This window comes from Chionomys nivalis, chromosome 1 (genome assembly GCF_950005125.1).
Source record: "Chionomys nivalis chromosome 1, mChiNiv1.1, whole genome shotgun sequence".
NCBI lineage: Eukaryota > Metazoa > Chordata > Mammalia > Rodentia > Cricetidae > Chionomys > Chionomys nivalis.
This window is the reverse complement of record NC_080086.1, coordinates 154,108,199-154,126,931: the sequence shown is the minus strand read 5'-3', so window position 1 is coordinate 154,126,931 and position 18,733 is coordinate 154,108,199. Positions and strand designations below refer to the sequence as shown.

The 18,733-nt window shown below is 42.0% G+C and overlaps 1 protein-coding gene across 9 annotated transcripts in view; it reads right to left on the bottom strand.

Annotated features, from left to right (window-relative positions):
- The window catches only part of Dnajb6 (DnaJ heat shock protein family (Hsp40) member B6), a 52,131-nt gene that overhangs the window by 20,724 nt on the left and 12,674 nt on the right, over window positions 1-18,733 (bottom strand). For 7 of the 9 annotated variants that reach the window (XM_057768775.1, XM_057768807.1, XM_057768812.1 and 4 more), the window contains exons 3-6: window positions 14,304-14,413; window positions 12,919-12,978; window positions 11,733-11,843; window positions 1,233-1,364 (exon numbers count right to left, since the gene is read on the bottom strand). In XM_057768775.1, the coding sequence (XP_057624758.1) occupies window positions 1,233-1,364; window positions 11,733-11,843; window positions 12,919-12,978; window positions 14,304-14,413 (413 nt within the window). The remainder of the gene's footprint in view (window positions 1-1,232; window positions 1,365-11,732; window positions 11,844-12,918; window positions 12,979-14,303; window positions 14,414-18,733) is intronic. The other 2 variants (XM_057768798.1, XM_057768836.1) reach the window with 1 other exon arrangement.

Sequence of the window (18,733 nt, the reverse complement as noted above, 5' to 3'; positions counted from 1 at the left end):
TGCCCACAGGAAATGAGCATCAAAATAAAGAAATTAATAGTTTTGTTTACTTTTTGTTTTTTTTTGGCTTTTTTATTTACTTTTTCCAATATTATTATTACTAATGATTTTTTAGAGCAGTGGTTTTCAGCCTTTCTAATCTTGCAACCCTTTAATACAGTTCCTTATGTTGTGGTAACCCTAACCATAAAATTATATTCATTGCTACTAAATAACTATAATTTTGCTACTGTTACGAATCAGAATGTAAATATGTGTGTTCTCTGATGGGCTTAGGTGACCCTGCAAAAGGGTTGTTTGACAAGCTCAAGGGGTCACAAGCCACAGGTTAAGGACCACTCTAAGGTTCAAAGATGCATGATTTGTCAGTAGATAAGTTTGCCATTAAAAACTGATGACCGAGGCCGGGCGGTGGTGGCGCACGCCTTTAATCCCAGCACTCGGGAGGCAGAGGCAGGCGGATCTTTGTGAGTTCGAGACCAGCCTGGTCTACAAGAGCTAGTTCCAGGACAGGCTCCAAAACCACAGAGAAACTCTGTCTCGAAAAACCAAAAAAAAAAAAAAACAAAAAAAACAAAACAAAAAAAAAACTGATGACCGAGTCAGGCAGTGATGGCATGCACCTTTAGTCCCAGCACTTGGGAGGCAGAGAGAGGCAGGCGGATCAAGGCCAGCCTGGTCAACAGAGCTAGTTCCAGAATGGCTAGCGCTGTTACACAGAGAAACCCTACCTTGAAAAACAAAACATAAACCTGGTGACTTCAGTTTCATACCGAAAACTCATGTGGAAGGAGATCTCCCCCTGGTCAACAAACCCAAATGGCGTGCATTTGCCCAAATACTCATGTAAAACAATAGAACTTTTTTCCAAGATGGGAATAATACCCTTTGTTTTCTTATATACAGACTTTGAAAAACCAGCGTGTACTTCACAGTTGGGGCAAAACCTTATAAGCACCTTAATGCAGGGGAAACTACATGCCCCACATTCCCACAATGGTAGCCGTGGCTTTTCTTATGTTGAGACAAGGTGTCATTACAAACCCCAGCCTGACCCCGTAGAAATCTTCCTCAACTGGCATCCAGAGTCATACATAGGATTACAGGCATTACTGTCTACACACCCACCCTTTGGACAGGAAATGAGTGACCCACTTACCCAGTCCCCTACAAACTTCAAACTGTGCTAGCTAAAAGACTTGTTCAGATTCAATAATCTAGGGCTTTAATACCTGTGTCAAAAGCAGGAAATCCACCTCCAAAAGAAGGAAATCCACTGAAGGCGGAGAAAAACGAGCCTGCACCTCGGCTTCTATTTCCTCGGGAAGCCCTTCGGCTCCCAAAAATGTCATCAAATGGGTCTTCTAAGAAATAAATGAAAATTTGTGTTAAAAAAAAATAATTTCAAGTTGATTTTTTCCTTAGGAGAAGAAAAATAGGTTAATGTCTTGATATACATTAGTCCATTAGGAACAAATATCTTACTTAATAAGAGAACAGCTCTTAGCAGGTCTGGAGCACCAACTTCCACTAACTGCTTGTCATTCAAAAAAAAAAAAAATTTCAATGCTACAAAGCAAATGACCAGACTCATAATGAGAACAATGTAACCATAAACACCTTTATCAAGCCTTCAGAAGGCCATTCAACAAAGTTTTTTGCTCAGCATACAATTAGGTTCCTCAGAAAATATTGTCTCAAATCTGATGTGTGCTTTTTAAAATTATTTTCTGTACACACGTCTTTGTATTTGTTGGGTGCATGTGCAGAGGCCTGAAGCATCCTGTCACCATGGAGCTGGAGTTAAAGATAGTTGTGAGATGCCTTACTTAGTTCTGAAACCGATCTTTTGCAAGGAAAGAGCCATCTATCTCTCCAGCCTCCAACCTTAGATACTTGTCCAGATAGCCAGATATGCTTTCTCCAAAATAATTTAGAGTGGTCCACACCTTTAGTCCTAGCTGAGACACACATCTCTGAATCCCAGGCAAACCTGGTCTACAAAAGCTCCAATAGAGCAGCAACAGGTGGATGTTAACTGCTGGTAAGCCTGATGAAGCGGTTCCAAAAATTCCTTTCTCATTTCTGCTCAATGTGACAGCTCAGAAATTTTTACAAAGTAAGGCTGGAGAGCTGACTCAGAGGTTAAAGGCATCTGGTGTTCTTACAGGTTCAGTTCCTAGCACCTACATGGAACGGAGGTGGACAACCATCTCAACTCCAGTTCCAGGAGATACCGACACCCTCTCCTGGCCTCCAGGGCAGTACCCATGTGATAGACAACACAGGCAGGTAAGACACTCATAGGAACACACAAGAATCTTAATTTTTTTTTTTTTTTTTTTTTGGTTTTTCGAGACAGGGTTTCTCTGTGGTTTTGGAGCCTGTCCTGGAACTAGCTCTTGTAGACCAGGCTGGTCTCGAACTCACAGAGATCCGCCTGCCTCTGCCTCCCGAGTGCTGGGATTAAAGGCGTGCGCCACCACCGCCCGGCAAGAATCTTAAATTTTTGTAAGACCAGTAGAATCTTGAAATACTCTGCCTGTGACAAATGACCATCACTTAACTGAAAACACGATGATGTTCCTGAAAAGAAAAGGCTTAAACAGCCAGGCATGGTGGCCAGCACTCAGGAGGCAGAGGCAGGAGGATCTGGGTCCGAAGCAGCCAGCCTGGTCTACAGGAGTTCCAAGCCAGCCACGGCTAGAAAAACAGGGTGGGGGAGGAGCACCAATCAATGACTCAGCAATAATACTCTACATCTAACATGTATCAGACTTCAATCTAAAGTCAGCAGCAAGTTCAGTTTTTTACTATGGCAATTAACAACATAGTATTTATAGTTAATACCTTATATTTTTGGTTGTGAGCCTAGCCATCTCTCCAGCCCAGTTACTACTTTTTAATCTTACCTTAGTGCTTTTATTTCCCCTAGGAGAAGTGGGAAATCTGTGAAAAATCATACACTACATACTTTCGAATGCAACTGCATGCAGAAAGAGTCATAGATGTATAAATGACAAGAGAACAAAACAAGAACTGGGTCTGCCTGCAGTCAAATGAACACCAGTGAATCCTGGGTTCCTGACAGGGTCTGTAACAAGCCATTCCTCCAAAAAGGAAGATCAGGATTAGAACACAGGAACCAGAGCAAAGGCTTGGGGTACTCCAGAAAGCCGGGGATGCACACTGATCAGAGGCACAAGCTGGTCAAGGTTATTCTGAATAAGACTGGCCAGGCAGCTCTTAAGCTGGTCAAGTTTTATTTAACAAATAAAACTTGCCTGAAGATCAGAGTGCCGAGCTAGCCACAGTAGTCAGCCATAGTGGTGGCACACTTTTAGATGGATTGAATATGTCTAAAAGAAAAACAGAACCAAGTGGTGATGGCTCACACCTTTAGTCCCAGCACTAGGGAGGTGGTAATGGGAAGTGATATGTATGGCTGGGCAGAGAAAGGAATAAGGCAGGAGGATTCAATCATAGGTTTCACAGACACCATTCGGTCTGAGGATTCAGTAGAGGTAAAAGGTTTCTATATTGGCTAGCTCCTTCTCTGATCTTTCAGCATTGACCCGGATATCTGACTCCGGGTTTTTACTATTAAGACCAATTAGAATTCAACTCTACACAGCTCTGCCTAAAGCTGAGTTCAAGAAAACAGGACTCAATGGTCCACGTCAGCTAGCTTCTTCCAAGGTTAGATGAAAGGAACTTCCATGGTTAGATGAAAGGAACTTCTTGTGTCCACCAACAGGAACTGCTCTGCCCCAGCCTCAAGGCAGGGAGGTTTAACACATGGTAAACAAACGGAGTTAAGGGCTGTCTGAACTGTGACTGCAGGATGTCCTTTTTTTTTCTTTTCCCGAGACAGGGTTTCTCTGCAGATTTGGAGCCTGTCCTGGAACTAGCTCTTGTAGACCAGGCTGGCTCCTGAAACTCATGGAGCTCTGCCTGCCTCTACCTCCTGAGTGCTGGGATTAAAGGTGTATGCCACCACCACCTGGCAAGACCCTGTATTTAAAAAAAAAAAAAAGTATCTAAAATATCTGGACTGGAGCTTAGTACAAAGCCTTAGAGGTCCCATGCCCACCAACTGTGAACCCAGCCCTTGGAAGAGGCAGGGGGACCAGATGCTCAGGCACTGGCAACATAGCCTAGGGCTCTGATATCCTGGACTGTCACAATTAAAAGCATCAAAAACACACGTGATAATTCACAAGCTGGGGTCAAGCCACATCATTAGCAAGAAAAATTCTCCACAGCCCATCTAAAACTAACCAAGTTTTTGTCTTATTTCTGTGTACACAATATGTCCATGGATGTAGCAAGTCATCAGGCTTGCACAGCAAGTGTTTTTATTAGCTAAGGAGCTTATGCCTGCTCCAATTATGTGGATAAATACTGCCTCCATGAGTACAATTCTTGGAACTATCATAGAGAAAACTGAAAAATGTCCTGACCTCCAACAGTCCCCCCCACACACACACTTTAATATAACAATACTTTTTTAAGAGGGGCTGGAAATGGTTCAGCTGGTTAGAGCACGGACTGATCTTCCAGAGTACCCAGGGAGTTCAGTTCCCTCACATACACGTGCTGGCTCACAACCATTCACATCTCAGGGGTCAGACCCCCCCTCCCTCCTTTTCTGGCCTCTTCAAGCACCAGGTATGCGCCCATCTACATGCAGGCAACACCCATACACATAAAATTTTAAAAAGATTTTAAGGAGAAACTTTGTGGGTCCTGTTTTCTGACACTGAAGAAACCGGCACTCCAGAATGACTAACAAAACATCTCTAAGTGGAAAGGGAAAACCACCACACCACACTGAGTAGTATAAAAAGTAACAAAAAGCCTAAAGGAAGTAAATGTGTTAGACTGCTGAAACATTTTAAATTTTATGGGGCTGCTAGCTTCAAATTTAATGCTGGTGTGAACTCCCAATGGAAAAGCCCAGAAGTAAAATCATGTATGTACTCAATCAACACAGCTCCACAACAGGGAGAATGTACCAGTATCTCACAGGCCAAACACTCCATCCCTGTGCTTCCACAGCAACACCCAAATACAAAAGCCGACAAGAATCAAGGGGAAAAACAAACAAAAAAGCATACAATACACCATGGTATTCCTTACATCTAACAAAACTGTGTTACTTTAAAAGCAAATAAATTACCAATTCTACACAGGTGCCCAGGTTTAAAATCTCACTCAGCACTTGAGAGGTAGGGCTTCCAAGGCCAGCCTGGGCCATTCCCTGTGAGCTACCTCACCCCAAACTGCTAAGCAGGTGCACATGCGCCTAATTCTAGGGATAAGGAGGCAAAAGGACAGCTATAAATTCTCAGCTAGCCAGGGTCATATAGTGAAACCAGTTCAGTTCTCAAGCAAAGACAAAGGAAAACTACAGGCCAGGAAAGATGACTCAGCACTTAAGAACACCAGCTGCTTTTCCAGAGGACCTGGGTTAGATTCACAGCACCTGTCTGTAACTTCAGTTCCAAGCGACCTGATTCCCTCACACAGACATACATCCAGACAGAACACCAGTGCACATAAAATAAAATTTAAGAAGAGAAAAAGAAAAAAAATGGCAGTCACTCTAAAGAGATGCACAGGGCAACACTAATCCCACTGCCTAAGAGCTCAAATTAAAGCACTTACTCATTGCAACTACAATTCTACAAGTGGTATCTTTTACATTTCAAGAGTGCAAAATTACTACTCATACTAACAGAAACAAAAACCACAGCAAGGGACCACACAAAACCACATGGCACCCAGGATGGCATCAAGTATGTTAAATTCTCAGTCACTTCCAACTTCTAAGTGATTTTGTGTACAATTGGTCTACTTCATGAGGAGCCCTGGGGACAGGATTATCGCCGAACTGCCCCCCAGGGCTAACTGCTCTCGCGCTCGCTCGCGCTCGCTCGCTCGCGCGCGCGCGCTCTCTCTCTCTCTCTCTCTCTCTCTCTCTCTCTCAAGTGAAACTGCTGCTTACCTTTCCCCTCAATGTAAACTAAAGGGCAAGACAAGGCCACTGTTCCCTAAATTCACAGCAGAAAGCTGAGAATTGACTGAACTACTTACTCACAAAGTCATGGACACCCAAAGGTTGTTATGTTCGCCTGTGAATTGTCTGATGACATGAACACAACATAAAAATGTGTAGACTAAGCCAAGTGTGGTGCCCACCCCTTTAATCTTAGCTCGTGGGAAGCAAAGGCAGGATATTGAGTTTGAGGCAAGGCTGGTCTACATAGCAAATTCCAGGCTAGGTGGGGCCACGTGGAACGACCCTGGTCTCAATATATATTAAATATGCCACCAAAAAAGGTACTTGTTTCCTTCACACTTGGTTGTGAGAGGGAGGTTAAATACTGAATAGGAAATGCTACAGAAAAACCTCAAAAAGTACATGAAAACCTCAATACTGTGAGAGTGGTCAGGTGTCAGACTCCTACAGTAAAGAACACAAGCCTCAAAAAAACTTCAAATATCACATTTTCTACTTCATTCAGCACTCTTGAAATTACCCAGTTCATTCCCAACATCACCAAAGCAGCCTCCATCCTTCTTCATGGTTTATTATCAATCTCTAATTTACAATCTCTAATTTAATGTGGCCTCACACCTCAACAGTCCCATTTTTCTTTAGAACAAGCAAGGAAGCCAATGAAAGATACAGGCAAGCTGTAGTCTAAAAGCCAATAATGTTGTATTTAATAACTAGCTGGAAGTTAAATGGTCTATCATGCTTCTATAGACTTTAAAATCTTATCCTCTACTCTCAAATCCCACGAGGAAATTGCACTTTTTTTTTTTTTTGGTTTTTTGAGACAGGGTTTCTCTGTGGTTTTGGAGTCTGTCCTGGAACTAGCTCTTGTAGACCAGGCTGGTCTCGAACTCACAGAGATCCGCCTGTCTCTGCCTCCCGAGAGCTGGGATTAAAGGCGTGCGCCACCACCGCCCGGCTGTACTTTTTTTTTTAAGCAATTAAGGACGTCTGTAATCACGCGGAAGATGTAATCAACAAACCATGTGCAGTATTGCTTCCACTCTGATCTCTGCATTACATTTTTTTAACTTCCAACTTTTTGAACATTCCCACTCTAGTAATAAACTTCTTAGTTTATTACAAGCTCCTAAACTATAGGCTAGGATTTAAACCTAAACAACTCAGAGTCTTGCAGAGCTCCTACTAGCAGCTACCTCCCTGAAGTAACCAGGATCAAATGAACTCATGGACCAAGGATCAGCATGGTCACAGGAGAAACTGGACTGGGAGATGGTATGCAGTCACTTGAGAGCTGCCCACAGCTACAGGAGACCTTGGTATACCTTTATCTTGGACCTGCACATTGAGAAGTTTGTTATTTAACCACTACGACTGAGTCTTTTGTTACAGCAATCTGGGCTGCTAGCCCAGTCATCCTACAAAGAGGGTTGGCCTGGAGCATCTGGGCCTCCTCCCCTCCCTGGTCTCCAGGTCAACTCTGGTAATCTGACCACATACAACATGGTGGTGATAGAAGCAATTTCTTTTTATTCTAGATAAATTTTAAATAAAATAAATCTTCTTATAAAACAGAGACCCAGGCCATTTCTTTTTGTTTATTGTTGAACAAGCAGCGCCTCGGGTTCCGGCCCACTGTGCTCCTCCTCGCTCAGCAGCTCCTCATACTCCTCGCTGAGCTCCTCGGCAACCCCGAGACTGGCTTCCTCCTCGCTGGAGATGAGGTCCAGGTCCTCACTGAGAAGTCCGCCCTGGCCCCAGCTACAGCCTTCACTTGACTCATCTTCACTAAGGTCCAGCTCCTCACTGGATATCACATCCAAAACCTCACTGTGCTCGTCACTCAGGGCGTCTTCTACTGACTCCTCAAAACAGGGCTGGTCTAGTTCTTCACTAGGCTCCAAGTCCTCACTGGCCACTTCCTCGAATCCTGGGGAGTAAAATGACTGACTCACTACAGTAAATTTATGGCTCAGAAAATTACCCTCCACACAATCGCCCTCCCCCAAAAGGTCTCTTTCCAAGGTTCTCCTCACCATGGGCTTTTCCAGTAGCCTACTCATTCCTTCCCCAGAGTTCACAAGACTTTGTAAAGAAAGAACACACTAAGTGGTCAAGGGAGAGAGAGGAAAGATCCTCTGCCAACAACGACAAAGGCAGTTTGGACGTTCTAAAGTGAGAACGAAAATAAAATGTGGCGTGCAACCCACAGTTCTCTAAGACATACTTCCTGCCGTGACTAATAAGAATCAAAAGACCACTACTGGGTAACTGTCGGTCTTACACTACTAGGTTTACATAACCAGGACACAACTAGTGCTGTTCTGGGTTAGTAAAACACATGAAGAGATAGATCATCCTAATTCAAATTAATACACTTCCTGTTTCAATCACTATTTCAAGAAAGGTTCATTTGTGGGTAAGACCCATAGTCTGGGAAATGTAAAGGCCATTCCACATCACCCCCTCCACTACTGAGCTCCTTGTGGGAAGTGCCTATACAGGCCTTCCTGAAAAAGCAGCTGATCACAGAGAAAGGTGTTTCGTCTCCTGCACGATCCCAAAGCATCTTCCTGCTCTAAGTCTCTAAATCTGAGGACCCCATCCCAGAGTAAGAGACCTGAAAATTTTGAGCACAGTGTAGCTAGCTCAACAGTACCTAACAACCAAACATAAGGACATTGTGTGATCAATCCCAGCACATGGAAGGCTGACCAGGAATACAGGAACAGCCTGGACTACGCTTTAAAACAAAATCTTAAAAATGACTTTTGGGGAGACAGAAAAGGGATAGGGATTGGGTCTATAAAACTTTGAATAGCCTCAAACTCAGAAACCTTCTGTCTCAGTCTCCCAGTAGCTAAAACAAGCACAATACATTTTACTATATCCAGCATATTTATAATAGATCTAGAACTACTCTGAAAAACCAAACCCCTCCCTCAAAATATAGGAGGAATATAGAAGTTGGGTGTATAAAACTTTAAGGTGAAAATTAACTGGCTACCATCACTAGACTGTGGCTGGGTTTACAAGGACTCTGAATGCTGCTGGCCATGTACTAGGTCCCCAGCCCTGCATGAAGGACCCAGTCTGCACTCCACATACCACCAGCAGGCTGCACGGTCACCTCATACACGTAGTAGCCATGGAGCAGGTTCTTTTGCTGTGCGAAAATCCTTACTGCCTGAAAATGGAAGTCCCCTAGAAGACCTACAAGAATGGATTGAAGAAGTATCACTGCCACACTCATCAAGGCAATGCAGGGAGTGCCTACCTGACCATACCTGAGATAGAACAGACCTCAGCAAGCCTAATACATTCTTGCACTACTGATAAAAACCTAAGCTTATCTAATTAAAAGCTCTACTATATACCTTCAAAATAAAAGAGCTGTCCAAAGGCTAGATGGAATGTCAAGGAAAATAATCATGAACCATGTAATTGACTAAAAAGGAACGAGCACGTGGGCATACAGACACAAAACTTCTTTCCTGTGACAGTGCTAGGGACAGAATCCAGGCTTCATACACACTAGGCAAGCATCACCACTAACATCCGCCCCAGATGTGATTTGAGTTGTTTTTAGTCTTTTGTTGTTGTTTACAAGACTTTATGTAGCCAGGCATGGTGTTGTTTATCTTTAATACCAGCACCAGGGAGGAAGAGGCAGGGGGGAATCACCTCAGTGAGTTGGAAGCCAGCCTGATCTACAGGGCAAGTTCCAAGGCAGTAACACAGAGAAGTCCTGACTCCAAAAACAAACAAAAACCCACTATGTAGCCTTGAACGGTCTCAAATTCATTTTCTGCCTCAGTTTCCCAAGTTCTGAATTATAAAAATGTACACCACACAACAGGCTTCAATTTTTCTTAATCAAAGGGATACCTAACCTCCTGAGAAAAAGAAAAGTAGGCCTCCTTCATCTTATGAATGGCCAAGCTGCAGAAGACAAGCTGTTCTACTCAGCAAAGACATCAGAACAGACTATCCAACACCACTCTGTCCAACCACAAAACAAGGTGGAATTTACTAATGGCTAACTTTTTATTGTTGTTTTTACTTCTTGAGACAGAGTACTACAAGGCAGGGTCGGCTGCCTTCGAACCCAGTATGCTGTTCAAGAGCTGGTCCTGCAGCTGAGCATGATCACATCTAGCTGGTTTTAGTTTCTTAAAGTTACATCTGCACTTCAACATTCAGGTGACATAGGATACAATAATGTTCACTTCTATCCTATTAAAAATTACTCATTGTTTTGTCTTAAGTATGTACATAAAGGCTAGAATTAGAGACTTTAAATCATTACCTCTTTTTAAACACACATTTATTTATTAGTGTGTTCCTGTACAAATACTCAAGCACCAAATTCAGGTCCTGTTTGGTGACAGATGTCTTTACCTGCTGAGCCATATTCATACTGTGTACTACTAGTGGGCTATTCCTTAATCTGTAATTTTAAATGCCCCACAATCTTTGTGTTATTGGCATCACACTTACTAATCTGTTTGAAGGGAACCTTCTGTGTGGTCTTCTATCAAACCACTCCATCCCTAACCTACTGGCAGCAACCTTTCTCCTACTCCTAAGATCTTACTCCTATTTCATTTCAGTTAGGAATGAGCATGCTCTCTCTGACACATTCACTGTTTTCCTTCTCAAGGGAAGGCAAGATAGAAAACCAATCAAATGCATGCAGGCACACACTGAGATCTACTACAGGATCACAACATGAAAAGTCTAAAACCTACCAGATCCAGGGTGACTTGTTCCTCTTCACACCTACAAGTCATGCAGGGCTCCCACCTGTCTCCCTCTGGTATTACTGGTAGACAAAATTGTCATTTTTCTTCTTGTGGAGTTGCTCATGATGTTCAAGTCTCTTCAGCCACACAGGATGTATTTCCCTCTCAGTGCACCCAGACAAGAGGCAGTAACCGCACGTCCAACCCTGACCTCCCCTGTCAAACACTTAAATAGGTCTCAACAATACAGAACATCACTAGTAACTGGCAACCAACAAAGATATGGAAAAGGCATCTGGTCGAGCATCAAGGCACAAGATGGGAGAATCTATTTCCCACAATCCAACAGTTGCTCACCTAACACCATCTCCTTTAACAACATCACAATCAACACTCCTGATTCCTCCCTGTCTTGCTCTAGGGGCAACCCCTCTTCACAACTCCAAAGTGGACTGCAGTAAGTTAGAAAAGTCTGTGTTTATGGAATCTGTATGTTCTGAACAGCATCTATGATGTTTAGTGAATCTCACAAACTCACAAATTGATACACAAACTAGCTAGCTCGTGGAGTGGTGGTAGCTCAGTACTAAGAGTCGTCAGTATATCCAAGGTCCTGAGTTCAAATCCTTAACACCACAAGCAGAAATAAAATTCTTTAAAAAAAGATGAAACATTTAAGATCAGATTTCCAACATCCGGTCCTGTCCCAAATATGAATTCACTGGAAGGCAAAAACAAATGAACTAAAATACAACAATATACATGGAAGAGGGAAAAAAAATACACTAAACTCTTTTATTGCTGAAGTCACAAATTCAAAAGCTCTGAAAAGATTGGCAGAAAATAACTGATCCCACTGGTCTGTAAAAACAAAGGTTAGTAACATGGCACAGTATTAAGTGCAAAGGGAACCCAAGATCTCACCAAGCCAGACAGAAGGATGGACCGAAGTAGTTACTTACCAAAGAAGTCAAATGAAAATGGGTCCCTTCCACCAAAAAATTCCCTGAAGACATCATCTGGATTCCGGAATGTGAAGCCAAACTCAAACGGACTGTCGAAATGACTTCCACCTATACAAGCACAGTAAAATGTTTAGCCTTTGAATTCTGGCATTTCTAAGCAAGATTTGTTCATCAATCATTGTATGCTTCATGGTCTAAAAGAGAAAATATTCCATACATCTGGGATTCTAACACCACAAGCCTTATTGATGCTAACTGCACTTGCCTAGCATTGACTGTATTGTGTGCGCAGGTCTAATTCTTTCCCAATCTGTCCACAGAACTGCTTCCATCTCCAAAACATGTGAATAAATAATTGTCCACTAATCATAAAGGCTTATGAAGCCAAAGCAAATAATATATTTACTCCACCAATTTCTCCATAGGTACAATTTGTGCATATTAGGTCAAAGTTTTTTTTTTTTAAAGAGTTATCTATCAATTGTGTATACAGTATTCTGTCTGCATGTATCCCTGCAGGCCAGAAAAGGGCACCGGATCTTATTACATAGAGATGGCAGTGAGCCACCATGTGGTTGCTGAGAATTGAACTCAGGATCTTTGGAAGAGCAGTCAGTGCTCTTAACCACTGAACCATCTCTCCAGCACCCCACAGCAAGAATTCTAAGGACCATGATGAAGCAACTCATTTACTGAGCACCATTTTCATAAGACAGGCAGTGTGTGCTGCTTAAACCTAAATAGGTTCACTGATGAAAACACAGTAAAGTTATCTATCACAATACACACCTCAACATAAATATCCTAATTTGACAAATGTGTGGACAAGTCTCACTATGTAAAAGAAGCAGGCTGGCCCTAAACTCTCAAAGCTCCTATCTAAGTCTCTTTTGGTTCAGTTTTTCTTTTCTTCTCTTTTTTCCTTTAAGGAGGCAAAACACAAGGACTAGAATCACACACCGTGACCTAAACCCACCAGGGAGGCTCTCAATTGACAGGCACTGTCCTGCCTCAGTCCCCCATGGTGCTAAGATTATAAGCATTTCTCTACATCTACCCAAATTTACCACTCTCTAGGCTAATCTGTATTGATGATAATATCAGGTACAAATCACATGAACTCAACAAATAAGGACAACTTGGTCAAGACCTATGTCTTCAAAGAAGAAATCCATTGACATACCTCCTCCTCCACCATTTAATCCTTCTTTGCCGTATTTGTCATAGATGTCCCGCTTTTTTGCTTTAAATTTGAGGGGGAAAAAAAGTTATTATGGACAAGTTCTTTCAAACCCTCAAAATTCAGTCAGTACTTCTCCCAAGTTTTAAATCTAGGTTCAGAGTTTAATAGAAAAGCGGCAGGAGACTTACTTAACTCTCCCCTCTTTCCTGAAACAATAGTTGGCAAACTTTTAAGCACTACAAATTTCCCTACAAATTCCAGGGAACTTTAAGTAGTGTGGAAAGCAGTAAGCACACACTGCCTGTGCAAGACACTGGTAGCTCTCAGGTGCTGTGCTGGTATCCACACACACCCTGCTTCCTTTGCACTCCCAGAGTAGGACAGCAAAAGCACAGCTGCCACTTGTATTCATCCTCCTGCCCTCCCCAAAAGCCTCATTCTACAACAGGGGAAACAAAGTAAGAACCACCCATTTTTAACAAGAGCCCTTACAAAAACAGTGGCGCAAGCTAATGCCCATGCTCTAGCCACAAGAGCTCAAAAGTCCCAACAGTATTAAGACCAAATTTGTAGGATTTCAGTTATCGGTGTCTTTATTAAGTAAAAAAATAGATACTTGTGAAGTAGTTTGCTGGACTGCCTTTTAAAATGAGAAAGAAGGGGACATGTCAGAGTACAGAAAATGCAAGGGGTTGTATGCAGTAAGCTGGTGTGGTGAGTTTTACCTCAGGTTCCTTCTAGAAACAGATTTTTAAAGCTAGTAACCTATTTGTTGTTTCCTGTGGTTAGTGAATCAGTACCTAACCCTTTCAAGTCAAGTCTCTGCCTTGACTCATGCCAGGCCACCTAGCAGGATAGTGCTTTGGATGTAGGCAGTACTTTTCTAGTCTCTGTCCCCAGCCCTGGAGATACAAAATCTTTCCTTTAACATAAACACAAACTTGATGGCTGCCCCTAACTGACAGCTAATCAATCCTTCACCTAATTGCAAACACAACCCTTCTCCTAATTCCTATGCTCTAGATATAAACAAGGGAATCAAAGTTTAAATAAATTATCCTAGTAGTAAAATCCCATTAATAAAGTCCTCCTTCAGTAAAACAATATAGATAAGGTCAAGATGATCAGTAGTGGACACAAGAGTTCTTAAACCCAACCTCTCCCTCTCAACTCCAGCCCTAGGAAAATCTTCCCATAGCCTATAGCTCCCCACACTGGTGGCTAACTGCACCAGATGCAAGGCCACAGGAAAATTAAAACCTTTGGAAAAGGGGAGCAATCTAGGTGGGAGCAAACAAATCCTGTGTCTGTGCTCTGCTACCTCTGGAAAGGCCTGTCCTGACTCAGCCCCTCTCAGAGTCCTTCACAAGCTCAGAGCTACTTACCATCCGATAACACCTCATATGCCTCAGCTACTTGTTTGAATTTCCGCTCTGCTTCTTCTTTATTTTCAGGATTTTTGTCCGGATGCCATTTAAGTGCCTGTTTCCGATACCTGGAAAGATGAAGTGGGTATATAATGAGCACACATGAAGTCCATAAAACTTTACTAACATAAGCAGCTGGGTGTGGTAGTGAATACTTTTAACCCCAGCACAGAGAGGCGAAGTACAGAAGAATCTGTTTTGTGCCTTGAGACCAATTTGATCTACATAATGAGTTCCAAGCCAGTCAGGGCTATACACAGTGAGACCCTGTCTCAAAAGAAGGGCAAGTCCAGCGGTGATGGTACACATCTTTAATCCCAGCACTTGGGGGAGGACAGAGGCAGGCAGATCTGGTCTACAAGAGCAAGTTCCAGGACAGGCTCCAAAGCTACAGAGAAACCCTGTCTCGAAGAAATTAGACAAACAAACAAAAAAGGACACATACCCTTAAACCAAGGAAATAGCCTTAGCACATGATTTTTCAAAAATTGCTGGAGAGTATTAGCTGGCTATGGACCATATTGGATTAACAATTAAAGAATGAAGCAATTTATTTCAAAACTTACAAGGTGATAAGGACTTAAATAGTACAAGAACTGGCTCTGGGGCCTGGGGTGGTATGAGCGAGGCCAGTCTGGTTTACAGACCAAAAAACTAAGGGGGAGGGTTGAGGGGGAGAATTGGCTCTGGAAAAGATAAACTAAAGGACCCACATGTATCTCCTGGATCCAGAACTTGACTGCATTTTACCTTCTATTCATTCTCTTTATAGGAATTCTTAAGAAGAGAGAAGATATTTTAGAATGAATATTTTTAATCACACAGAGTAAAATAAAGACCTATGTAGAAAATGTTTCTGAATTGATTTTGAAAGAAAAACTGAGACTTCCTCAATTAGCAGGAATAGACCCAAAAGAAATTGCGATACCTTTTCCTAATGCTGAGATCACCTCACTATGGGCAGAAAATGAACACTTAAAAAAGAGCTTGCAGTCATCTCCTTGGTAGCAGCTTGGAGCAAATATCCCACAAGCAAGAGACTTCAGTTTATAAAAAGAACTGGACCCTGCCTCACACTGTTCAAGGAACACAACTTCCAGAGCCCCTACATACTATACTGATGCAAACAAATCAGGAAAGGTGGGTTTGTGTGTGGTTTGTTGTTGTTGTTGTTGTTGTTTGTTTGTTTTGGTTTTGGAGACAGGATTTTTTTTTTTTTTTTGGTTTTTCGAGACAGGGTTTCTCTGTGGTTTTGGAGCCTGTCCTGGAACTAGCTCTTGTAGACCAGGCTGGTCTCGAACTCACAGAGATCCGCCTGCCTCTGCCTCCCGAGTGCTGGGATTAAAGGCGTGCGCCACCACCGCCCGGCTTGGAGACAGGATTTTTATGTGTAGCTTTGGAGACTGTCCTGGAACTCACCCCATAGACTAGCCTGGCTTCCAACTCACAGAGATCTGCAGAGTGCTGGGATTAAAAGCATGTGCCACCAACCACCTAGCTGAAAGGTAGGTTTTCTAAAGCAGAAAAATAAGTGACTCAAAGTTCTTAAGACTCCATTCAAAAGTGAAAATTATAGAGTCTCTTAACTGAGTTACTCTCAGTATGAAGAGTTGTTTTATATGTTGAAACCACTGAATTTACTCTAGATGATGCATAATCAACTTTGTTATTTATTCAACTACAAGTAAGCAGAAATAGAAATCATCCATTGTGGAGGCTGGAGAGATGGCTCAGTGGTTAAGAGCACTAGCTGCTCTTCCAGAGGACCCAGGTTTAATTCCTAGCACCCACATGGCAGCTCACAACTGTCTGTAACTCCAGTTCCAGGGAATCCCACACCTGCACATCAATGCATATAAAATAAAGTTAAATAAACTAAAAAAAGAAAAAGAAAATCATCCATTGTATGTAACACATAACAGATCCGATAATGGCTCTCCATGACCCTTTTGCACAGTAACGATAAAATGACCACCTATTGGTAGGAAATATGCTAGAAACTTCAGAAATTCATTTTAAAAAACAAAAAAACATAGGTTTGAGAAAGATTTTTCTATCACTTGGAAACAAGCTAAGGAAATTATAAAAGAAATTATAACGAAATGTTACTACAGGAAATATCCCAAAGGGTACCCAAAGAAGTAATAAATTTGGCAAATGGGCAAATGGGTGTGTTTCATTTTGCAGAGTTTGGAAAATTAAAGTATGCATCATACCAAGATATGCATATATGGAGGATTTCAACAGGCAACTTACTGCTTTACGTTCTGAAAAAGCTGATTCTGTAATTGTACGTTTATTAGAAGTTATGGCCATTATGGGAATACCTGTACAAATTAAGACTAACAATGCTCGAGCAAATGTATCTAATAAAGCATATTACACAATCCTAAGGAATAAGCAGTTATAGAAAGATGTGACTATACTTACAAGACATGCTTAATAAACAGAAATGAGTACTAAAGACCCCAGGATAGAGATTACATGATGTTTTGCTAACTATAAATTTTTTTTTAGTGTTAATGAGAAAAGACAGCTGAGGAGACACTGGTTAGTAGAAAAAAATGGCAAATTAAATCAGTCTGTATATTATAACGATGTGTTAACATCAGAATGGAAACCAGGATGTAATACATTGTAGAAGAGGTTCTCCTTTTGTTTCCACAGGAGAAAAGCTATGGATACCATCAAAACTGATAAAGATTACATTAAAAACATTTGACTAGGAGAGGTCATAGTTCAAAGAGCAAAGTCATTCAATTTAAACTAACCTATAGACTAACAAATGGCAGGGCTGGAGAAATAAATGGCTCAGCAGTTAAAAGCACTGTCTGCTCTTACAGAGGTCCTGAGTTCAATTCCCAGCAACCACATAATGGTTCTCAACCATCTGTAATGAGATCTGTTTCCCTCTTCTGGCATGCAGAACAATTTAAAAAACTAACATATGCCTTTCATTTGATCAGGCACAAAAAAAAAATCTTCACTATTAAAAGATAATACAGCCAGGCATGGTGGTACAAACCTTTAATCCCAGCACTAAGGAGAGACAGGTGGTAGATCTCTGTGAGTTCAAGGCCAGCCTGATCAGACAAAGAGAATTCCAGGACAGACACCAAGGCTGCTGTTAAACAGAGAATACCTGGGAGAGGGTGTGTGTGAAGAGAGAGAATATATAGGTGTCAAGTGGTGGGGCACTTGGGAGGCAAAGGCAGGCAGATCTCTGTTGTTTGAGACCAGTCTAGTCTGGTGTGTGTGTGTGTGTGTGTGAGGGAGGGAAGGAGGGGAGGAGGGGAGGAGGGGAGGGGAGAGAGAATATATAGGTGTCAAGTGGTGGGGCACTTGGGGAGGCAAAGGCAGGCAAATTCCTGCCTCACAGAAAAGTCTGTCAGGTATTCTAGGCCTGTAGGCCCAAGGATAGCCCAATGTTGCACAAGAATACCTGGGGTGACTGTCCACGCAGCCAACTGCTTCTGTCATTTATATGGTTTAGGAAGTTGTTTCCTATGCACTGCCTGTTTACTTGGGTAATATTTTGCTTCTTGGGTCTCTGGTGGGATTAAAAACTAGGTAATTATACCATTTTCTTTGTTGCCAAATTCAGACAAGTTACAAGAGATGAGAGTTTATAAGGCTAAGAGAAATAAAAGCTTAAGTTGTTTATCTAAGAAATGTTTAAAGATCTAAAAAGATATTTTGGGCTGATAATACAAGTCATGGTGGAAAGTGGCTTAGGTATAAAACATTGGATTCAACAAGATGAAATAGATAAGAGCATTTTCTCCAAATTTGCAAAATAGAAATAGACTGAACATTGTTAATATAATTTTTACCTGATAATTGTCCTTTTTTTTTTTGTTTTTTTGTTTTGTTTTGTTTTTTTCGAGACAGGGTTTCTCTGTGGTTTTGGAGCCTGTCCTGGAACTAGCTCTTGTAGACCAGGCTGGTCTCGAACTCACAGAGATCCACCTGCCTCTGCCTCCCAAGTGCTGGGATTAAAGGCGTGCACCACCACCGCCCGGCCTGATAATTGTTCTTATTGTATATAGTTTTATTTCTTTTTTTTTTTTTTTTTTTTAGTTTTATTTCATTAGAGTTAAAAACCTTTCCTCTTAAAATGGGGGAACATTGCAAAATTTTTCATCACACTGGAGACTATTCTAATAAAAAAATCTTGAACCAGGGGGGCAGAGTCAGTCAGCCACTACCCGAGTGGAATTAACCATAGAGAAGCCAGGAAGACAGAGAGATACACAGGAAAGGGGGGGGGGGGACTTGGATTTTTCACACTTTTCAATCTGGGAAGTGTGGAGAGCAGGTCAGTTAGTTGATCCTCTGCTGCTTTCTTGCTCTATCAGGTTTTTGCTCCAATCAGACTCCTGAGTTTT